Source organism: Lathamus discolor, chromosome 6, assembly GCF_037157495.1.
Source record: "Lathamus discolor isolate bLatDis1 chromosome 6, bLatDis1.hap1, whole genome shotgun sequence".
Lineage (NCBI taxonomy): Eukaryota > Metazoa > Chordata > Aves > Psittaciformes > Psittacidae > Lathamus > Lathamus discolor.
The window spans coordinates 2,825,927-2,850,128 of NC_088889.1; the positions used below are offsets into that span (position 1 = coordinate 2,825,927).

General features: G+C 47.0%; 2 protein-coding genes and 2 pseudogenes across 2 annotated transcripts; 3 read left to right on the forward strand and 1 right to left on the reverse strand.

Annotated features, from left to right (window-relative positions):
* On the forward strand, nucleotides 1–4,824 carry LOC136016189 (olfactory receptor 8U3-like; annotated as a pseudogene).
* Nucleotides 4,825–6,026: 1,202 nt separating this feature from the next.
* LOC136016772 (olfactory receptor 8I2-like) lies at nucleotides 6,027–6,980 on the forward strand. The gene has a single exon (XM_065684414.1). It carries the CDS (start codon nucleotides 6,027–6,029, stop codon nucleotides 6,978–6,980), a length of 954 nt encoding a protein of 317 aa, XP_065540486.1.
* A 7,248-nt stretch (nucleotides 6,981–14,228) lies between these two features.
* Nucleotides 14,229–21,069, reverse strand: LOC136016675 (olfactory receptor-like protein COR4; annotated as a pseudogene).
* Nucleotides 20,097–22,290, forward strand: LOC136016674 (olfactory receptor 5AP2-like). The gene is made up of 3 exons (XM_065684257.1): nucleotides 20,097–20,124; nucleotides 20,208–20,324; nucleotides 21,134–22,290. The coding sequence occupies exon 3, from the start codon at nucleotides 21,147–21,149 to the stop codon at nucleotides 22,104–22,106; it is 960 nt and encodes a 319-aa protein (XP_065540329.1). The 5' UTR covers nucleotides 20,097–20,124; nucleotides 20,208–20,324; nucleotides 21,134–21,146; the 3' UTR covers nucleotides 22,107–22,290.
* The last annotated feature ends 1,912 nt before the right edge of the window (nucleotides 22,291–24,202 follow it).

The window sequence follows — 24,202 nt, forward strand, 5'->3', positions numbered from 1 at the left end:
ACGCTCTGGAAGGATGGGTAGAAGCTGCGTGGGAGAAGACAGAGCAGCATTACCCTTCTAGCTGGAGCCTGGAGAAGCTGTGAGTATTAAAACCCATTTCAAGTGGATCTGAGAGCAAAGAGGAGGAAATCCCTGAAATGAAACCCCTGCTTTGTCCTGTGGCATCCACAGGATCCACAGGCCTTGTGGCAAACCTTACCTCCTCTGCTTTATTTCAGGGCAGCAGAAACCATCACCTTGAGGAATCAGAGGGATGCTGGTGGTGTGAGCATGGGGCTTTTTTGCTTCATATTTTAAACAATCCTTTTCTTCACTCATTTGATAGTTTGTGCTGTAAGACTCTCAGAAGAGCAGCTAGCCAAACAGTATGTTATATATCTATAGTGCTGGCACATTCCACTTGTTGCTATACTGAGATCTTGAGGATAACATCCACTGTGATGGCTTTGGACTGCCAGAGTGGAGATTGAGATGAGCTCTTAGGCAGAAGCTCTTCCCTGTGAGGGTGCTGAGGCACTGGCACAGGGTGCACAGAGAAGCTGTGGCTGCCCCATCCCTGGCAGTGCTCAAGGCCAGGTTGGACACAGGGGCTTGGAGCAAGCTGCTCCAGTGGAAGGGGTCCCTGAATGATGGACATTGGAACTGGATGAGCTTTAAGGTCTCTTCCAACACAAATCACTCTGGGATTCTATGCTTCCGTGAGAGCAAGCTAACTGCTACCTAACCGGGAGCTTGTGCTGCAAGGTTTTGCTCGGCTGTAGAGTCTCAACAGCAACTGGATGTTCTCCTATCCATAATGTCAAGAGTTACATCTTGGATAACACTAGCAACAGTCTGCTTGGTGAGTCCTAGGGCAGCTTGTTGAAAGCTTGGCCAAAAAGCAAGATCTTACCAAATCGGAGTAGGAAAGCCACAAATGGAGGTCCTTTCCCCAAGAAGACAGGGACAAATATTCAGTTAACTCTTCAGCAGAGTGTGGACCCACAGCCTGCATGGGTAATATCTATACGAGGGCGGCAAGGTATGGGTTTTTAGTTTATCTCCATTCCAGTGAGCGTGCTCAAGCTGCAGGGAGATTTGATTGCTGGGGGAAGCTCTCATGTATAGCACAAGCTGCAGCCTTAGAAACATCCCAGGCTTCATATCTGCACCTTGGATCACTTCATACCAAGCAGTTGGTTTGTCAAGCAAGAAAAAGGGAGGGTGAGCCTTTGTTAATTGTGAGCTTCAGGTCAATTCTCCACTGGCAGGAGATGTGTGTGTCTGGGCAGGTGGATGCTGCCTCAGGGGGAGGATTGAGCCCCAGACCCAAAGAGTTTGATTTTCATTACTTGGGTCACATCTTCCAGCTCTGTGGTGATGTCTCAGGAGCTGCTTTGCCTCCGGCATCTCTATGTGAGCAGTGAAAAGCAGCTCTAAAGCCCCATTAATAACACTGGGAGACTACACGCTTTGCTCACAGGACATCTGAAATGAGGAGTCTGGCTCTGGAGGTGGACCTCATCCCTTCAGCAAAGGGTCATCAAATAATGATGACTCTTAAGTATGGCTCTGCTTGTCAGATACCAGGCAGCGCGCACTCCTGCTTTGCTCTCTGGTGTAACTCTGTCAAACGATGATTAATGCTAGGCAGGAAAAATCAATGAGGATTTATTCTACCTGTCGTAAGCTGTGATTTTAGGAGCTGCTGATTTCTGCCAGGGATAATTTATCTTTGATGAAGCCTGAATGTATCTTTTGTCTCCAAGTTAGGCATCGTGTCTAAAGCAAAGTGAGGAGAGAAATCCTGGCTCTGCACCATCCTACCCTAAGGAAAGCCACATTTGCCCTCAAAGAGCTCCTCCTGGGACACAGAGAACAGCCATTTATTTCTCATGTACTCACACTGGACTGGCAGCACCCAAAAGATAAGAAATAATTCCCTTTTCCCAGCAGTTACTCGGGAATTCAAGGACTTCCATATGTCAATGGCTTGAGAGGAACTATGAGGAACCCTGCAGTTTATTCATTCTGGTGTTGCCCTCCCTCCTTGCCTTAAAATATCTACTTGCTTCCAAGTGTGTTGGTGGTGGTTGTGGTGTTCAGCCAAGACTGGCCTTGGGAACTTGGTGTTTTCCTCTCTCAAAGAGAATTTACCTTATATTGACATATATATACCTATGTGTGTGTGTATATGTATATATACACACTTTCTATTGACTTAAAGTGGTGTAACTGATTGATAGACAAAACCTGACACTCTTAACATTATTGAGGGATTTGGGCCTATTCAGCATTTCAATTTAAAGACATAAAGCAGGCAAACTGCCTATAGGGTCACTATGGTTGAAGATAATTATACGTCCCCCTCTGAGTTTATTCTCCCGGGCTTCACAAACAGGGAAGACCTGCGGGTGATGTGCTTTGTCTTATTCCTTGCCATCTATGTGGTTACCTTCATAGGAAACCTGGGAGTAATTGCATTAATCAGAGTGGATTCCTGCCTACACACCCCCATGTACTTCTTCCTCAGCCACTTGTCTCTCCTGGGTGTCTGCTACTCCTCCACCATCATCCCTCAAGCCTTGCTGAATGTTCTAGTGGAGAAGAAGGTGATTTCCTTCATTAGGTGTGCCACTCAGCTCTTCTCCTTTGCAACCTGTGCCACCACCGAGTGCTATGTGCTGGCTTACGATCGCTACATGGCCATTTGTAACCCCCTTCTCTATTCCACGGTCATGTCCCAAAGGCTTTGCACTGGGATGTTGGCTGGTGCCTACTTAGGTGGCGTGATCAGCTCTACCATACACACAGTTTCCATATTTCGTCTCCCGTTCTGTCGGTCCAAGACAATCAATCACTTCTTCTGCGATGGACCACCACTGCTAGCCCTCTCCTGCTCTGACACCCATGCCATCGAGGCGATGGTTTCTGCCGTGGTGGGGTTCAATGTACTGAGCACCACGGTCTTCATCCTCATCTCCTACTTGTCGGTCCTTTCCACTGTCATGCAGATGCGGTCTGCGGCTGGTTGACGCAAAGCTTTCTCCACCTGTGCCTCTCACTTCATCTCCATTGCTTTGTACTATGGCAGCTCCCTCTTCATGTACCTGCGCCCCAGCTCCAGACAGTCCTCGAAGCATGACGAGGTGGTCTCCATGCTGTACTCTGTGGCTGTCCCCATACTGAACCCACTCATCTACAGCCTAAGAAACACGGATATGAAGAACGCCATGAGGAAAGCAAAAAGTAGAGTCCTCTCCTCTTTGTCCATTCATGGTTCCCTGCCCCGGTGAGGAGAAGAAGCAGGCTGGATATTGTACCTTCAAGGATGGCTGGATATTGCACCTTCAAGAAGGATGGTTAGATATTGCACCTTGAAGAGGATGGTTGGATATGGCACCTTCAAGGATGGGTGGATATAACACCTTCAAAAAGCAGGGACTAAATATACCTGGAAGCATGACACCTGGAACACATGCTTCTCCTTAAACCAAGGCTACATGCTGTGCTGGGATGGACAGGACTTTCTCTGGCTGCAGCCCGAGACCTGACAGTGACTGTGTATTGGAAAGAAAGTTCTTGTCCAAAGAGATTGTTACTTAGATATTACTTGAAATTAGTATCTTTTCTTATTTAAATGCTATTAAACATAACAATAAACTGTATTTCAGGCTTCAGAGAGCAAAAGGGAGAAGACAGGTGGTGGCTTTGCCCTGCGGGCATCAAACCAACTGGTATCCGAGCTCATGTTTTATATTAGCAAATGTTTTCTAGTGTTATTTCTGGTTTTAAGGAAATATTAACTGATATTTGCAGGTATTTCAAGTCCAGACCACAAGTTGGGTCACGTGAAATGACAAAGGGGAGACTGAGATGAGCTCCTAGGCAGAAGTTCACAAACTTTGGGTTTCACCCATTACCCAACGAGGAAGAAAAACATTCAAAACCACTCAGAAATCCTTGTCTACTTTCATCCAGTGCATCTCCTGAACAGTCAGTCTGGTGCCTTCCAGCAGAAAACAAGGTTTACATTGAAAACATCCCGACACTTTCATAGTTCGCTTTTCTCCCCTGTTTGCCTTATCTTTTAGTTTTTGTAAATGTCTGGAACAAGGTTATAATTTAATATTTCTCCCAAGGGTTTTATAATGTCTCCTCATCTAGGAGAAGCATTCAGGACACGCCAGCACTCACGATTCCTCAGAGGAAGACTGGGAAATCTGACTTCATCCTGTTATATCCTCAAAGGAGCCATGCTTTGAGCCAATGCTTTTGACCAGACTGTTGTACAATCACTAGTAAAGTGTATGGAAATAAATGCATCTGATGGAAAGGACTCCCTAAGACCACCTCAAACCACCCACACAGAGGATGCTTTCCTGTTGTGTTTCCAGCTCCCTTCAATGCAATATTGGATGATCTCTGTGGATGTAAAGGGCTTCCTCAGGGAAACACTGAAAGGAAGAGGTATGTGATAGATGGGGAAATACAGAGCAAACTGTCCTGGGCCTCTCTTCCTGGGTAGGTCTCTGCAGGAGAACTGGTCTTGGAGGTGTTGATGCAGCCAGAAAGACTTTGGGGAGAAAGGAATTGAGAGGTTGTTCTGCTGATCAAGTCAAACTAATTATCCGATGGAGGAGGGTCCTTTGGGAGAACAGTTTGCACAACACAAGCCTCTGAGGTAATGCCTCCTGTGAGATAAAACCCCTCCACCGGCCAGCCTAGAGCATCCTGCTCCCAAGCATCTCTCCTTCAACCCATCGCATGGGCTCCAGAAGGAGCTGCAGACACTGCATCCACCACCACCTTCCTCTTTAACCAAGCAGGTACAAAAGGGTTTGATGGGAGATGGGTCCAGTTTGACCCTGGTCGTGCTGCCTCTCACATGCTTGATGGCACGTTGAATTTCACTCTTCTTCAAGGACTGGGGCAATAGGGTAAGGGGTAATGGGTTTAGACTGGAACGGGATGTTCAGGTTTGAGATAGGGAAGGAGTTCTTTCCCGTGAGGGTGCTGAGGCGCTGGCACAGGGTGCCCAGAGAAGCTGTGGCTGCCCCATCCCTGGCAGTGCTCAAGGCCAGGTTGGACACAGGGGCTTGGAGCAAGCTGCTCCAGTGGAAGGGGTCCCTGCCTGTGGCAGGAGGTTGAGCCTGGATGAGCTTTAGGGTCCCTTCGGTCCAAACTGGATCTTGATGATCCAAACCATGAAGCCAAGTGCCCTGTCATTTGGTTAGGAGTTTTGTTTCAAAAAAAACATTCTTCTGACCTCATCTACAACTGTCTTACTTACGGATATTTCAGCAGATATGTAGCCATCTGTAGATAGATATTCCATCAGATAACTCATCTGCAGTGGGGCTGAATGGGGGACATGAGAAAATCCAAGCTAAAGCCTGAAAATTTTGGTTTATATATGGAATATTTTGTATTTTAACATCTTTAGGTGGATATTTGGGTTGGTCATAGGAAACTCACTACAATCACAGCAAAGTTCTGCTGGAGCCAAGACCACTGCTTTCCCTTCACCTTATGCAGGGTGGGGGTTCTTCAAAAGCAAATAAGCTTAGAATTTAAAGCAAATTTCAAGTACATGGCTTTGTGTTCTGATGAAAAGGACGCACCACAACTAAAGAAGCTACAGAAGAGCATTGATTCAGTCTGAAAAATACAAATAAGATAATAAAATCCTTAAAATACCCAGAAATCAGTGAAGAAAATGCAAAATCTTTTCAGTTTTCTAGATTTGGGGATGCATTTATTTGATTTTATTATCTTACTCTTGGGTAGACATGATGTTTCTCTGTGTATCATTTGTGCAGGGGATATCAATCATGGTAGAATTATTCTGTTTTAATTTCAGGCTGTGTAATGATTTCCTAGACCTCTTTGACTTCAGATCTGGGGCTACAGACAGAAATGTACCACTAAAAAGACAACATTTTCTACGGCATTTACTTTATGGATTAAACAACTAAACTTCCAAGTTATTTCTCTCTTAGGGATTTATTCATTTCATTTCAGTCCAAATCCATCAACTTGTTGAAATGACGGATGCAGGAAACCTCACTGCTCTCTCCAGCTTCATCCTCTTGGGTTTCTCTGATGCCCCAGAGCTACAAACCACCATCTTTACTATCTTCTTATCCCTGTATGTTTTAATGGTGCTGGGGAACCTGACGATGATCCTGCTGATCAACACTGACCCCCACCTCCGCATCCCCATGTACTTCTTCCTGAGCCACTTATCTTGCGTGGATTTTTGCCTTTCCTCTGCTATCATCCCAAAAGCTCTGGAGACTTTCCTGCTGGGGAGAAGCCACATCTCCTTTTGGGGTTGCTTTGCCCAGATGTATATTTTCGTGTCTCTGGCTGTCTGTGAGAGCTTCCTGCTTGGGGTAATGGCTTACGACCGATACACAGCTGTGTGCAAGCCCCTGCTCTACACCACTACCATGACCAGGGCGCGCTGCTATGGCATGATGGTGCTGGTGTACACCATCGGGTTCCTCACCTCCCTGGTGCACATCACGCTGGCGGGGAGGTTGTCCTTCTGTCGGGCCAGAAGCATCAACCACTTCTTCTGCGAGCTGCCCACCCTCCTGCAGCTCTCCTGCTCAGACACAAGCACAAACGAGGTTGTGTTGGTGTCCAGTGCTACATTTAACTCCACCGTCACTCTCCTGATGATCCTGGTGTCCTACACCTGCATCCTCCACACCGTCCTGCAGATCCCTTTGGCCACGAGGAGGCTGAAGGTCTTCTCTACCTGCGCCTCCCACTTGGCTGCCATCATCATCTTCTACGCACCAGGGATCCCCACCTATGTCCAGCCTCATGAGGCATCCTCATGCGATCAGGCAAAGGTGGTGTCGGTGTGTTACTCCATCCTCATCCCAACCCTCAACCCCCTCATCTACAGCCTGAGGAACAAGGAGGTGAAGGGGGCTCTGAGGAGGCTGTGGGAGAGAAAGCTGCTGCCACATCTATCCAGGTTTTGAGAGCACATTTGGAACTCTTCATACTATGGATGCAAGGAAGGAATAAGTGGAATATGTGATTATGGAATTGATCATTACTGGCCATTACTGGTCATTATTGCTCACTATTGGTCATTCTTACAGATGAGGAGATCACACAGGAAGTGCAGATTATGGAGAGCCAGCACAACGAATGGTTCTCTTCAAACAGCTTCAGGTGTTTTTAAGCATGGCCAGAGCCTTCAATGACTCATCCAAAAAAGAATCAGCTCTATAATAGCAGGACTGGGACAGCACCATGGCGTTTTGTGTCTAAATTGTGCTAAATGAAAGTAGTGCCCACAAAAAGGAGGCTCAGACTTGAGGTAAGGCACTGACTACTGTCTCCTGTGCCTGCTTGATGAGTGTTCTCTCAATGAAGAACTGAGGGAAGGACCAAAGGGTCTGATACAGCTCTGGTGTCCCCTACACAAGGAGGACATGGAGCTGCTGGAGCAAGTCCAGAGGAGGCAATGAGGATGGTCAGGGGCTGGACCACCTCCCGTATGGAGCCAGGCTGAGAACATTGGGGTGTTCAGCCTGGAGAAGAGAAGCTGCATGGAGACCTCAGAGCAGCTCCAGTGCCTAAAGGGGCTACAGGAAACCTGGAGAGGGGCTTTGGACAAGGGCCTGTAGGGACAGGCCAAGGGGAATGGCTTTAACGTGCCTGAGGGGAGACTGAGATAGGCTTAAGGGATATTGTTTTATTATAATTGAGCAAGCCCCCTCCCCCCTTTTTTTGTTTGCACTTTAACAGGCAAAGCATTTTTCGCCTTACCTGGAACTTCAGATGCCCATACTCCCAGATATACCTAATTGAGGTTTTCTTCTATTTCAGGGAGGTCCTCCTGTTTGCTTTTCTGCTGAATTAAACTCAAAACTGCAATTAATTGATTGTTTTTAACTCTAAATTCCATTTTGCCTTCTTTAAGTGTTGCTTCTCACCCTAATAAAGATTTTAGAGAATTTGGCAAGCATAAAAATCTATGCGCATTGCTATTTGTTTTCCCATTTTGTACTTTAAAGGTTTCAGAAAGAATGCCTCTCTTCTTTTTTTTCTTCTTTTTCTTGGTGGCCACTAGCTCCCACATCTGTAACGAATCTTTTCTCTCTGATTTAACACCAAAAAAGTTGCTCCTGCATCCGCTAAAATTCCACTTTATTTCCTGTAATCCCTAGTTTTAATGTAACCAGTGGATCTGATAGGGTAGATTCCCCAGGTCCCCGTCAGCCCAGTTCCAATTCAGCCACCGGAGCCACCCCATGGCACTGCCCCCCCCCCCCCCCCCACCCAGGGCAGTCTCACTTCCAACGTCCCAACTCCCCATAGCGCGCACCCCGATCCGCTTCCACAGGAGAGCCCACTCCCCCACCTCCGCCCGACATCCCTCCTCCCAGGCTCAGACACAGGAGCTGCTCGAGCTCCCCTCCTTTCCCCCTTGGTTTTCCCTTTTCTTTTTCTCGCAGTTGCTCACCCTGCTCTGCAGGGGCTGCAGGTGCCCGCCTCTGCAACAGCGCTTCTGCTTTAACCCTTTCTTAACTCTGAATGGGAATCTGCCGCTTTTTGCCAGTGACAGCAATCTCTTCCTCCTTATCAACATCAGATAGGACAGGTGCAGAGGGTGCTCCTCTCAGAGGTACCTGTGACACATAATTTTCCTATCTTCCTGATTACTGTTTTTTTAACATCTTTCCCCATATCACAGGCTGAACAGCATCTCTCCATCTTAACTTTAGGTTTTTCCCTGTCCTTTTCCAAAGCCAAAATTAAGGGATCTGGCGGAGCTATATTAATTTTGCATTCAGGCTGTCGCTCCACGTGCTTTCTTAAAGTGAAAAACGTATCTGCATACATTACTTCATCCCATTTTCCCTGCCACCTCAAAACAACAGTAATTGTAACAATGTATTATAGTTCAGAGTTCCATTTTTAGGCCATTTTTCCTGATCTTCCAAAATACACAAAGGCCACCATCGGTTACAATATTTTACCAATGTTTTCTTATTTACCGAGCCCCCAGGAGACCCTCCAAGTTCTTTCCAGTGTGCCAAAACGCACCCTAAAAGACTCTTTTTCAAGATCTCTTCACTCTGCTGATTTTCCATTATCAATCTCACATTCACACACACACACACGGGATCCCCAGACACACTCCACACAGTTACAACACTTGAGACAGAGATTAAAATTCAGTCAAACAAACAACAGTTAATAACACAGCTACAACATCCTGTCACCAATACCAAATCACACGACCAAAATCCTTAATGTAACAAGTCACAAAGTAAGACGAATACCAGCAGAATCGAAAGCAATACTTCCTAACCCGTATGGCTCAGACCATATTGTAACATTAATAAGGGGGTTTCCTTGAACCCTTTATATTTCACCAGCCTGTCAGCGTCCCAAGAAGGACGAGACCCTTATGTCCGACCAGCCCGTCTGCGTCCCACTGTGGTAACTGTACTGGACAGCCCACTGTATCAGAGGGTGATTCAACTAACCTATTCAGGGACCCACGCTGACAGCATCACGAATCAAATCCCTTATGGGCTGTTGATAGCACACTGGACTCAAAACCATTTCCACAAGACACCCCGTGCGTCTTGTATGACCCAAACCACAAGGTGCCCCCTGCTTAGTTATAACAGTCTGTCACTGATACCAAAATCGCAAGACCAAAATCCTTAATGTAACAAGCCACAAAATAAATCAAATACCAACAAGATCCAAAACCATTTCCACAAGACACCCCCCCTGCGTCTTGTAGGACCCAAACCACAAGAAGCCCCCTGCTTCTTGTGGGTGTATACCGAACGGACACTAGCAGCCGGGTAGATGCCTTTACCTATGAGATTTCCTATCCCGATTTACGGAAGGCTTCCAAACCTTGCGTATGCTTACCAAACCAACCCAATTGCCAATTCAGTCTTTATGCAAGATGCCCCCTGCACCTTACAGACCATACAAAAGAAAAGAATACCTTTTATGAGACGGTCCTTGTCTGCTCCTGCAGTGATCCGAATGAGTCGAGGGGTCCCTCCGGGAAAAATTCCCGAGGGCCCTAGGGAGCCCTGTCCTCAGCGGGTCCTGCAGCCGAGCAGAGAGGGTCCCACCTGGGTCGCCAGATTGATTCGGAGAAAACTCCAGGAACAAACTTGCCAACAAAGTTTTCAAGCTGGCCAGCAGGTATTCTTTATTGCGGCGCCGGGAGACACGGGGCATAGCTCCTCCTAACGTGTGTCCCTCTGTTGCTACACAAGCCATCCTTATATAGTCCCTGGGCATACATACATTACATTGTTTTCCAGAAAGTTCCCCGCATGCGTACAGAATTGTGGTGGTGGTCTCTGAGGGTCGTTTACTTCTTCCAACAATCGTCATCACTTCTGGCAGCCTTTGGAGCACGCACAGTAGATGCTCATACCAGTTTTATTGGTTTGTTAGCACCAGAGACATAATAATCCTCCTATCCTCCTACTTATCAGTTAGTTTAACTGTAGCCCATCCTGGACACCTGCTATTCCCAGATACTCCTTATCCCTGTGTCCTGTTCTGCTAGACTGTTTTTCTTAAAACTGTGTCAATTAAAACAATTTATCTTGTACAAGAATGCTCAGTGTGTTCTCTCGCTGCATTCTGAGTTTTTTCTATATGTCATGCACTTTAGTAATTTTCCATTGCTACTGTTACAAAGCCATCAAACTTAACATTACTTAAAACTGATTCTAAAGGTTTATATATTCCATTTTGTGATTTTCTGTCCCCCTTGTCTCAATAGATGGGTAGGAAAATATTCCTTGGAAAATACTAGTGTTGATTTCCTCTTTTAAGAGCAGTAACAGAGAAACTTGTCTCCATAAACCTGGCTGTGCCTAAAGGGGCTGAAAGGAAGCAGGAGTGGGGGGGGCCTGTAGGGACAGGCCAAGGGGAATGGCTTGAACCTGCCCGAGGGGAGACTGAGATGAGCTCTTAGGCAGAAGCTCTTCCCTGTGAGGGTGCTGAGGCGCTGGCACAGGGTGCCCAGAGAAGCTGTGGCTGCCCCATTCCTGGCAGTGCTCAAGGCCAGGTTGGACACAGGGGCTTGGAGCAAGCTGCTCCAGTGGAAGGGGTCCCTGCCCATGGCAGGGTTTGGAACTGGAGGAGCTTTAAGATTCTTTCCAACCCAAACCAGTCTGGGATTCTATGATCCAGGCCCATGAAGTTGTCCTTAATACACAAACATGCCAACACACTGACCCTCCAACTCACTGGCTTTGGGCAGGAGCCATCTCTGTCAAGCAAGGCAGCTGCAGGAGTGAACTTTGTTCACAAAGAAGAAAGTTTCTTTCTTGTTATCCCCAGCTAATGAATCTCTGATGGCTTGTTATGAACAATGAGGTAAGTCACATCCAAGTCTTCTGAGAAGCTTTCGTGGTGATGAGGAAACTTCCTTGGTAAACCCCAGAAGGTCTTGTTAAAGCTGATGACTCCTGGAAGGGTGGTTGGTCCCCAAGGACCACTTCTTGCTTTGGCAAAGTGAGCAGCATCACTTGTGATGGAAATAGCTGTGAAGGGCTTGTATTGTGAATAGCTTGTATTGTGAAGGGCTGGATCTCGGGCCTGCTGGAGGGCTTGCTGTGCCCATACAAGCTTGGTCATACTCTCTCTTTAAAGACACATCCTTGTCTTCATGACATGTGCAGATAATGTGGTTCTTGCTAATGGGGTGCTTTGTCCTTTCCTGCTTTTGACCCTCTAGTAAATGGAACTGGGGAAGCTCATTGCATTTCCCCTCACCTTTGGATCTCCTCAAGGACACCTCATACTTTAAACCTCTTGTCATTATTTGCCTTGGGATGGATTTGCTTGTGTCTCTTAAGCTGTGAAGCAAGTTGAAGTCCAGTACGTCCATCCTCCTTGTCTGACTGGCTTTCATAAGTGTGGTTTTCCTACCATTATGAATTTGGGATTTTAGAATAAGCATGGGAATGGGGTCACCTGTCTCAACATCTAAAATTCTTTGTCTAGTTACCAGATAGTCAGGTCCCTTCTAGAATGGATGGTAATAAGAGGATGTTTTATCACACCCTAGGACAGTTGGTGAGGATGGATGTGGTCCAGAGGAAGTCTGAACATCAGAAGGACTTGTACCATGCACCCTCTGTCCATGGTATATGCATCTCAGAATAGCTTTCTCTGGATTAAACTAATTCCAGTCAGGATCTGAAGGCCTCCTGGAGGTCAAACTGGATCAGCTGCCCCCCTCAAACCTATTTGCAGTTTGTGATAGTCCAAAAGACAGGACAAGAGGAACCGGTCTCAAGCTGCACCAGGGCAGGTTTAGATGGAGCTGAGGAACAATTCCTACCCCAGAGGGTGCTCAGGCATTGGAACAGGCTGCCCAGGGCAGGGCTGTAGGCACCGGCCCTGCAAGTGCTCACACACCGTGGAGAAGAGGCCTCAGTGCCATGGGTTAGGGGTGGCCTTGGCAGTGCTGGGAATGGTTGGACTGGATGAGCTTAAAGGGCTTTACCAACCTGGTTGGTTCAATGAGTCTTAAAGGAGCCCAGTTCATGCAGCCTGAGCCCAGCCTCTGATGGGGATGGGAACACAGGGATGGGAGAAAGCTCTTTGTGTGTGTGTGTTCAACCTTGAACTCTTGAAACTGCTCTCTTTATCTGAACAAACACTAGAGATACAGAACCACACCTTCACTGAGCACAGATGAAGACACTAAACTTATTTAATGACTCAACTTTTATATATCTGAATTTGAAGAGGATGAAACTACTTCAGATCTCCTAATCCCTCCTCCCAACAGTCTTAAAAGCTTTATTTTAGTTTTCAGCTGGACTAAAACTTCATAAAGGAAAAAAAAAAAAGATAATTTAAGAACCAAGAACCCCCTTTTTTTTTCATGTTTTCTTATAGGTGGTGGTGGAAACTAGCACTTTAGTTGCAAGGAAGGAGACAGATGCAGTGAAATGCCCCAGGTCAGGTTTGGTCACACTCATATGGAAATGTGGTGCCATTTGCTCTGTCCTGAAGGGCCCATGACATTGCCATGCACTTGACATGTACATCATGCAACCTTCAGAAGGGTTGGATCATTCTGAAGCAACATCTGAAAGCTCAGAGGGAGACACAGGGGCCCCTCCAGGGTGTTAATAGTCAATGTTCAGGCAACTGAACTCAGTCCCAGATGCCTGTGTGCTTCTTGACATGGGTTCATCCAATCTGACCCACTCTACCAGTACTGATGTGAATCTTTCACTGGGATAATGGTCTAGGACTATGGAATTATGTCTGTGTGGTGCAGCACATCATTGTGAAGAAATGACTGGGACGGCTCAGGATCAGGCACACGTTACTTCATGACATCTGCTTTCCCAAATAAGTGGTAAAAGCTCCATCCCTGGCAGAGCTCAAGGCCAGGTTGGACACAGGTGCTTGGAGCAAGCTGCTCCAGTGGAACGGGTCCCTGCCCGTGGCAGGGCTTGGAGCTGGAGGAGCATTACGCTCCCTTCCAACCCAAACCGTTCTGTGATTCTATGACTGAAGAGACACATAATAAATGAAAGAATTAATGGTGTCCCATTCTTTTTGACTTGCAGAATCTCCATGAGCTTTATCTTGCAGATGAGGGTAAATCTGAGGTTTCCAATTGTGAATTTGCAGTATGGGAAATTCCAGTTAGAAACAGAAGGAGGGAGAAAACCCCACTGTAAGAGCAGTCAAACACTGAAATAGGGGCCAGGGAGGGTGTGAAACCTCTGACCCTGGTTGTCCCCAAGGCTCAGCAGGAAAACAGCCATTGGCTGGGTTAAATAATAACCATGGTATTACAACTTAGCTTTGGGAACAAAGCAGGGTTCAGCTGATTGACCCTGGGTGCCTGTTAGTTGTGTGTTGTTAAGACATCAGCAAACATTTGGATCCTGGCTTGATTCAATTCAATCATGGAGGTTCTCCTTCCAGCCTAGGTTATTTCATGTCTCTAGGAGAGCCCTCAGGCTCAGCCATGGCTCCAGGTTTCGCCATGGTCCTGGCAGAGGCTGCAGCTCTCTGGGCTCAGGTAATGCACACATTGAAGTATTTTGGGGTGTTTTATGTATGAAATGTTTGCCTATCACCCATCATCTCTCTGTGCAGGAAGGCAGCAGGAGTGTCATCAGGGCAGGCAAAGTCATCACTCCGGGCTGCCATACAGCATGTCTGAAGGCTGCTGAACAACACCACAGTTCCTGTGCTTTGTTCTGGTCAGGCTGCCGTGGATATCATGGCTTTTATTGCTGTCAGCAGGGAAATGGAAAGCAAAGGTGTGGATCAGGGGACAGTGCTTCCTTGATAGTATCTGCCCTTTGCTGAGGATTCATGACTCCCACTTCTTAAAACTCTTTCAAAGCACCTTCGTTCATAATAGAGGTCACCTAAGTACCATATTTAACTTAAATTCTTTGCTCTCTGAAATGAAATGAATAGAGGTGGATATCACTGAATGAGGTTTGAGAATTAAAACTTATAAATACTTCCTTCACAGTGTGCCTGTTATTTGCTGTCTTCTCCATTTCTCTTGCTATAAATGTTGGCGTATTTTTTTTATGGCCCCAAACAACTTCACTTTAAGTTTAAAAATGGAGCTTGACTTAGTGGAACAGTAGAATTCACTCTCTGTTTATTCTCATTTGCCAAGTAAAAGGAAAGCAACACACACCAAAGGCCATACCTTGAGTCAGGGCAATCATAAAAGCCTTTGCAATGTTCATATTTGTATATTCAGCTGGTGATATCAAATAAGCCATCATGTAAGTTCAGGTGCTGAAGACGCCTAAAACGTTGTCCACCTAAGGCACTTCACAAACAGCTGAGCAGCTCCCCCAGATCTCCATTCAATCTGACCCTATATTTGGAGAATTAAAGATCATTTTATTCTCAAGAGTCTCCTCAATGCCTCCTTCACCTCCTTATTCCTCAGGCTGTAGATCAAGGGGTTCAGCATGGGAGTCACCACGGTGTAGAGCACCACAGCCCATTTATCTCCTCTTGAGCTGTCTGAGCTGCTGTTTAAGTATGTGAAGAAGGATACCCCATAGGAGATGCTGACAGTGGTGATGTGGGAAGTACAGGTGGAGAAGGCTTTGCGCTTGCCCCCGGCAGAATTGATGCCAGGATGGTGGTGATGATGGCCACGTAGGAGAGCAGGACAACCAGGATGCTGGACACACCAAAGAGAGATGCTGCAGTGGTCAGGATGATGTGGCTGAGGGAGGTGTTGGAGGTGGAGAGCGAGATGAGAGGGGAAATGTCACAGAAGAAGAGGTCGATGGTGCTGGAGCTGCAGAAGGACAGGGTGGACATGCTGATGGTCTGTCCCACACCATTGGTGAGACCCATGAGGTACAAGCCAGACACCAGCTGGAAACAGCACTTTGGGGACATGACAAGGGGGTAGAGCAGGGGATGGCAAATGGCAATGTAACGGTCATAGGCCATCGCAGCCAGCAGGAAGTATTCAGTTACCCCAAAGATATCAAAGAGGAAGACCTGAGCCACGCACCCAGCATAAGCAATGCTCTTCTTCTCTGACATCAAGTCAACCAACATCCTGGGGGTGATGATGGTGGAGAAACAGAGGTCTACAAAGGCCAGGTTGGCCAGGAAATAATACATGGGGGAGTGGAGGTGGGGGCTGGCCCTGATTAAGATGATGATGCCCAGGTTGCCCACGATGGTGACAAGGTAGGTGAGCAGGAAGAGCAGGAACAAGTTGCCCTGAGTCACCGGGTCCTCTGTGAAGCCCGCCAGGCTGAACTCGGTCACTTGGGTGCAATTGCTTTGTGCCATGGGCTGGATGGTGCTTTCTGTGTGAGCTCCTGCCTGCAGGTTTCTTCTCCAACAGGCAGGGATGTCCCAGGTGGAAAAGCCTCTGTGTGGTGGGAGCTGCTCAGAGACAGTCCTGCAGGATGTAAAGGGAGTGTTCAGACACAGACCAATGAGGAAGAGCTTGGTGAAAGTCCTGTCCCAGCACAGGCAGAACAAAGGGGTGCTCAAGCAGTTAAACACCATGGCATAACGTGGTGCCTGCTCCTCTGGCTCTCTCCTGGATTTTGAACAATTACCTCTGTGGAAAGAAAAGGGAGGTTGCACACTCAAGTAGCTTTACCCTAGTGCTGCACTTCATCGCCTGCGTTAGTGCTCAGCCTGGGGACTGGACTTCATCCGGCTCAACCTGGAACACAAACGTGGTTCTTTCACAGTGCAGAGTTCATCCTTCATCCTCTCATGGCCATTTGCAAACCACCCGCTTCTTCCCTCTCTGCTTGGGTTTCTTCCTAACTGGAATGAATTCCTGACCTATGGGAAGTGCAGGTTGGACAGGGCAACCTGCTCTAGCAGAATTTGTCCCTGCCGATCGCAGGTGGTTGGAACTAAGTGAGATTTAAGGTCTCTTCCAACACAAGCCATACTATGATCCTATGCACAATGGTTAATATTGGTTTCCCCTCCCTCCTGACACACTCTTTCAGATCTAAAACCTTTTCATGGTTTTTCAAACAGTTCCTTGAGTCTCCAATAGAAATGGGCAAACACCTGAGCTCCCCAGTCTTTTCCTGAACACATGTTTTGGGGGAAAAAAGTCATCTTTTGGACCTGCCTCGCCTCAGCAATGGGGAGCACCCTGCGTGTCCTGTATAGGTTTGTACAGGAGGGTGTTCTCCACGAGGATGTTCTCCACGAGGGTGATCTCCAAAGCTGCCTTCTCAGCAGCAGCGTGGGGAGGACACAGCACAAGCAGCTCTCTGGGAAGCCCAGAGCATCATCAAGAAGCCCAGGACCCTGCAGTAGGGCAGGAGATGGAGACAGGAGCTGCTGCTTGTTGGCAAGAGAGAACCACAGCAAAATGATGGGCTGAAAGATGCTGCCCCTCACTTACATCTCAGCTCTGTCGCTGCTGCCCTCCTGATGCTCTCGGAGATGGATGTGAAGATGAACGTGCCTGGAGCTGTGCAGGGAGCCTGGGAATGAACCAGCATCAGCAACTCCCTTCCTATTTCATGTGGTGTGGGGATGTGGGACTGTGAATGTCTTTGGGCCCCAGGAGGTGACAAAGCCCACAGCACGTCATTATCTCTTCTCTGTGCTGCTTGGTTTGAAGAAGAAGTGTACCCAGAGGAGATGACCTCAGCTTGAGCGAGCAACAGGGCTTTGGGCTCCCTTAGAGCAAACCACAGAACAGCCCCACCTTTCACATCCCCTTTTGGAGCATTTCTGAGGCAGTCACAGCTGCACAGGGGCCATGGTTGACATTATCATGACAGGGAGCTGAGGGGAACCTTGCCAGTGGGATCCGGTACCATGGTCCATCAACGATGCCAGGCACCATGTGCAATGAACCAGCTTTTCCCCCTCTTCAATTCCTTGTACTCAAAGCATAGCTCACAAGTTTGGCTGCAAAGAGCCAACAGAAGATCGTGGTGACCTTGCTATTGGTGAGGTAAATGCTGGCCACTACTTCTTGTCCAAGCAAACATCAATGCTCACATCACCCAAGGCACTCAGGTTGGCCAGGCTTAACTTACCCTTGGTACATCTGTACTGGTTACTCATGGTCACCCTCCTGTCATTCTTCTGCCTGGAGACAGCTTCTAGGGCTATTTGATTCTTAATCCCATGGGGACTGAGGCAGCCCCAGTCCTTGAGCTCTCCTTGATGATGACATTCACCTTCTTCCACCCGTCGTGCTGGAAGCACAAGAGACAAAGGAGAGCCTGAGGGAGAGGTGCCCAAAAGTAGAAGGAAGGAGATGGGAAGGAACAGATGAGGAGTGTGTTAAAGGAGTGAACTGGGCAGCAACAGGGGAAAAAGGCCCTTCTGAAGGGATGCTTTAGGGTTGCCCCTGTCGCGGGTGTCTCTGATGGATGCTCCCAAGCCAATCACAGAATCCCAGAGAGGTTTGTGTTAGAAGGGACCTTAAAGCTCACCCAGCTCCAACCCCTGCCACGGGCAGGGACCCCTTCCACTGGAGCAGCTTGCTCCAAGCCCCTGTGTCCAACCTGGCCTTGAGCACTGCCAGGAATGGGGCAGCCACAGCTTCTCTGGGCACCCTGTGCCAGCACCTCAGCACCCTCCCAGGGAAGAGCTTCTGCCTAAGAGCTCATCTCAGTCTCCCCTCAGGCAGGTTCAAGCCTTCATGGGGGTTATGGGGAACCTCCTTCTACAGCCAAATATGAAAGGAAAGTGCATGTCACACGGATTCCCACCAGAGATCAGCCAGATCCCCTGGCAGTGCACACTGGGAGCAAACCCCCACAATCTGAGCATCATTTGGGATTCCAACCTCTCCCAGAGACACATCTACCCCTTTCCCTCTCTCTCCAGCAGTAAAACCATTCACAGAAATCACAGTGCAGGGCCTAACAAAAATCAGAGAAATGCATCTTTCCTATTAAAATAATGTATTTCAGTAATTAATATCATAACAATTCCTGTACTTGACAAGAAAAGGAAGAAGCCCCTTAAAATTGGAAGAGGTCACAGTGCAGGTTTTAAGCTATCACCTGGGGATGCTGACAGCTGTGGAACAGCTTGTGGATAGGGCTAGCAATGAGACAGGTGCTAATGTCAAGTGTAAATCTGAAAAGACCAAGATGGAAGGGAAAAAAAACCCTACAGGCAATAGAAGAGTGTAGATAAATCAGATTGTCTGCGGTCTTGTTGCACAAACCTGTCTTAGGAAGAAAGGAAGACTTAGAAAAGGTTCCAAACCAAGCCTGGAAGCCTAAGGAAGGGATTGGGGAAACCAAAGCCCTTGGTGTCAGTGAAGCTCTGGTGTCTTCTGTCACAAAACCAGCAGATAAACATTGTGCCAAAGCTACTTCCAAAACAAAGTGTTGCCGATGTGCTAAAAAAACTAAAAGTTTAGTGCTGTACTTGGTAAAGGAGAAGGCACTAAAGGAAAGATACTAACAACTGAGTATAAGTTTCATTTTATTACTCTACTCACCTCATTGAAAATACTATCTCCTAATTTGCCCATGTAGGGGCATGGTCTGGAAGGAGAAGGACTGCCAAAGCAGTGAGCAGTGGCTGGGCTGTTGGGTGCAGAGGGTGATGGGTTCTGCTCTGCAGGAACCTGAGGACTACCACAGAGGTTAGACTTTTGAATATAAAGAAAGCCAAAGCAGAAAGCAGTGGTTTGGCAGGGCCCTTCCCTCTGTACCTGAGCAAGAGAAGCAGGGCAGGAACAGACCTGGTGTAAGTACAGCAAGATCACAGGGCATCAGGCAAGTAAGTGAAGATGTGGCAGATGAAGAACCAAGCCTAGTGAGGTCAAGTCAATCTCTTGTTCAGGAACAGGCCCAGAAATTGCTAAGAAGATGAGAAAGCCAAAACCACCATAACAGAATTGCAAAGGTGTGCAGAATTCCTGCTAAACCAGAAAATAAAACTCCTCTAAAAAACCCCAACCTCCTTGAGGATGGGGGAGGTAGAGATGGGGGACAAACAGGCAAAGGCTGGGGATGGTACACCAGCTGTGGCTGGTCAGGGGGATTAAGGGTCTCTTAGTTAAAGCTGGGACAATTCATCACTGAGTGAAAATGCCCATTTCTCACCCTTGAATACAGGGGAAGCCCATAGTTACCAGCTCAGCTGTTGGACATGCAGGCACTACAAGTGGATGACACCACTGGGACTGGAAAACTGGGCTCTCAAGCGTCCAAGAAGGAACATCAGCAGGTCCAGAGATGGAGTCACTTGTGCTTCATGTTCCATTTGCAGACCATCTGCAAGATTAGAAATGTCTCTAAACCCATTTTTATTCTGTTGCCAAGGTCAGACCAAAACCTGCGAATGGTCCATAAGTATGTCAGAAGCATCCTATGAGTTGCCCATACCTGCTGCTGTGTAGCTGTGCTCAGGCATGGCTCAGCCACTCCATGTCTTTCAGATGCCCAAGCACCACAGTGCCTTTCAAAGGTGATTTCACACCCTTTGCTTTTCCTTCTCTTTGTTTTCCTCTGGTAAAGCATGAGCAGCCCTGGAGGCTTCCTCCCAGGAGAGCACATGCAGCTGTATTTACAGCCCCAGCACCACAAGCTGGGCTCCTGGAGTCTGGCAGGAGCTCACCTCTCTTCACACCAGGTACTTAACAGAGGTGATGCCTGTGCATGGATGTTCTCTGCTGTGTCAGGGATAAACCTTTGGTTCCCATCACTCGGTGGCAGAAGGAAGGCACAGGAGGTAACACCAACACAAAGCAGAGCCTCACCTGCACTGTGGCAGTGGACTTGCTTCTGCATGTCCTCTTTGTGAAAGCTGTGTCAGAAAACAGCCTTACCAAGGTGGGTTTTCTTTGTAACAAGAGGGAGCAGTGTCTGATGCAGGTTGTGTTTCTTTTACATAGGCAGCTAAAGCAAGATGCAGATTTACTCAAGAGTTCAATGAGGATGATTCTTATTTTGTTGTCAAGAAATATAACATTTCAAACTGTCAGCAGAATATGGTCACTAACAAATCAGGCTTTGGAATCAGCCTGTTATAATGTCAACTCTTTTTTAAGGCAAACAGCACAATGCCTGTGGGTTTAGGATGCTTCAGCATGCTGGAACTCAGGAAAGTATAAATCATGAATTTAACAATGTCAATATTATTTGTTGTAAATGATCTCAAATAGTTTGGTAAATGTGATTTGGTGACTGGAATAGTAATCAAAAACCAAGGCAAAATGTCTGTAGGTAATGCATGTGTAAGCTGGGCTTTCACTGGGACTGAGAAATTCTCTTGCTCCAAGTTTATGTGCAATCCTATGAGGATCCTCTGAGGTGTCTTCTGACACAAATTTCCTTCAAATTGAAAGTGATTACAAATCTGATTTTTTCCTCAAACCTGAAAACATGCGTGTTTGAGTAAATCCAGAATTTTAATTGTTCCAGCACAGAAAAACAAAAATGCCATTTTTTGCTTCAACAAACTACCTGTTCTTTTCTAAATACTTCATCTGAAATATATATATATAATTTTGCTTAGAAAATATATTGGAATATTCAAAAATGTGCCACTTACATTGATCACTGATTGGAGATAAATATGGTCGAAATCTGAATCTTCATTTTTGATTAGTTTGAAGTTTCTCTTCCTTTTGACTCAGCAGGTAACACCTGGTCATGGGAGGAAATCACACCCAGATTAAATTCATCCTGTTGGGAATTACAGGCAGCCCAGGTGCGCAGACTCCTGTTTTTTTCTTGTTTCTGTTGATTTACATTGTCACTTTGGTGGGGAACATTGGCATTATCACATTGGTTCGGGTATCTCCCAGTCTCCACACCCCCATGTACTTCTTCCTCACCCATTTTGCCTTCATTGACATCAGCTACTCCACAGTCATCTCCCCCAGGATGCTGGCAGACCTGTTATCAGAGGACAAAACCATTTCTTTCACTGGCTGCATGATGCAGTTCCTCACCTTTGCTTTCTTTGGTACTATTGAGTGTCACCTGCTGGCCGTGATGGCCTACGACCGACACGTTGCTATCTGCCAGCCCCTGCTTTATGTGACCATCATCTCCAGCCATGTCTACTGGCAGCTGGTAGCATCATCCTACCTATTCGCCTTCCTCAGTGCCATCATCTACACATGGTGTGTGTTTGGAGGTTTCTTTTGTGGTCCCAACTGCATTGACCACTTCTTTTGTGATGAAGTTCCTGTGCTAAAGCTCGTGTGCTCTGACACCCACAGCAGCGAGATGGTCATCTTTGCCATTGTCACCATCAATGAGGTGGGCACGAGCTTGGTCATTTTGCTTTCCTACCTCTCTATCATCCACATGGTGCTGAGGATGTGCTCAACAGAGAGCAGGGCCAGAGCCTTCCACACCTGCGCCTCCCATTTGATGGCTGTTTCCATGTACTTTGGGTCAGCATTCTTCATGTACCTGCAACCTCCATCTAGCCACAGGAGCCTGGATAAGGTGGACTCCGTCATCTATGCTGTGCTCATCCCCATGCTCAACTCATTTATCTACAGCCTGAGGAACAAGGAGGTGAAGGGGGCTCTGGTGAAGTGTGGGAGGAGGTTCTTCATCCACTGGCAACATAGAAGAGCTTTGCCATCCAGAACATGAACAGTTCATCTCAAGTGAGACAGCCTATGGGGCACTAAAACAAAGGGATTTTTCCAATAATCCCCATGATTTAATGTAGGTTCTTTCACATTTCCTGCTCAAAAGTCAAAGACAGTATTGAATGAGAAATAGGCCCCCCAAATCACATCTTCCTTCCTTGGAAGGAAACCAAAGGAGAGAAACCTCCAACTTCATTTCATTTTGCATTCAGCAGCCTGGAGGAAGAAATTTCTCTCAATTATCCCAGGCCTCTTTCCCTCACAGCAAACACCAATCAGCTTCTTTCAGTTATAACTTTGCTGATAAATATTTGTTTTTCTTGCAAGATTCCTGACCTTGTCCCTCAGCTCCAAGAAAATTCCTCACTCTTACCTGCGAGCTCTTTATTAAAGCTGCTGAGGTGGGAGGGAAGAGGAAGTGTAGTTTTACATTTGCTTGCTGAAAAAGAGTCAGAGCAAAGGTTTCAGAAGATTCATTGCATTTGTTTGTGCCTTTCAAATAGCTGGTGGGAATCGAGATCTCAAGATGCACCTTTGCATATTCTAATATCGAGGGGAATCCCTCTCCAGGATGCAGCTTCACAGGAGATTTCACTTCAAAGAATGGATTTGGAGACAATACAGTTTTTAATACAGGATGATGAACTGTGCTGAGACCACCCAGTGGTAAAGAGAATTTGGGCACATCAAGGGCTCATCCCATTCATTTTAAGGGGAGTTTTACATTCATCCTAATTCCTGTTTACTTACATGGTGAGATAAATGGAAATAAGCTGGCAATAAGCACCCACATCCCATGTCCATGCCCAGCTCATGCTAAAGCACACCAGGGAAAACCAAATAGTCTATGTCACTTACAAATTAAGCCTGTTGATGGTGACTTAGGTCTGGGGCAAAAGTGTCTTTTACTTGTGGTAAATGAAGGAGCCACAATCAATGCAATTAAATTCTGAGAAGTTAGGAAAGACAGAGGCCTTTGAAATTGAACCAGGAAATAGTACTTGAATGTAATGTTCAATTTCTCACTCTAATTTCCCTCCCTGAATAGACTATCTCCTAAGTTGCCCATGTAGGGATATGGTCTGGATGGAGAGGGACTGGCAGAACAGTGAGCACTGGCTGGGCTGTTGGGTGCAGAGGGTGACAGATTCTAGTCTGCAGGATCCCGGAGACTGCCACAGGGGTTTGTCTCCTAAATCTATCTAAACAGAACCGAAGGAGAACACCATGGGGTGCAGGACCCATCCCACAGTACCTGAGCAAGAGCAATAGGGCAGGAACAGAGACCTGGGCTAAATTCAGCCAAGACTGCAGAGCATCAAGCAAGTGGGGGATTATGAGGCAGATCCAAGACCAAGCCAAACCAAGCCAACACAGGTCAAATCAATGCCATGATCAGGGTCAGGTCCAGCAATTGCTAGGAAGATACATGAGCAAGCTTTGGTCACCATCAAAGGATTCCATAGATGTGCACAACTCCTCCTAAACTGGAAACCAAAACACAAACATAGCATAACATCCCTGGGCTGAGATTAAATGGAGGTGGGGGACAAATGGGCAGAGAGTGGGAATGGAGCCCCAGCTGAGGCTGCTCAGGGGGATAAAGGCCTATTAGTTCACCCTGGGACAATTCATTAATGCCTCAAATGCCCATTTCTCACCCTTGAATACAGTGGAAACCCTAAAGCACCAGCTCAGGTGTTGGACATCCAAGCACTATATGTGGATAATCCCACTGGAGATGGAAAACTGGGCATGCAAGGCTACACAGAGGAATATCAGCAAGTCCAGAGAAGGAGTCACTTGTGCTTCATGTCACATTTAGGGACCCTCTGCAAGATCTGAAATGTCTCTAAACCCATTCTCATTCTGTTGCCAAGGTGAGACCAAAACCTTTGCATGGTCCACAAGTACGTCATAAGCATCCTATGAGCTGCTCATCACTGCTGCTGTGTAGCTGTCCTCAGGTTTGGCTCATCCACACCGTGCCTCTCAGATGCAAAAGCACCACAATGCCTTTCAGAGGTGATTTCACACCCTTTCCTTTGTTTTCCTCTGGTAAAGCATGAGCAGCCCTGGAGGCTTCCTCCCAGGAGA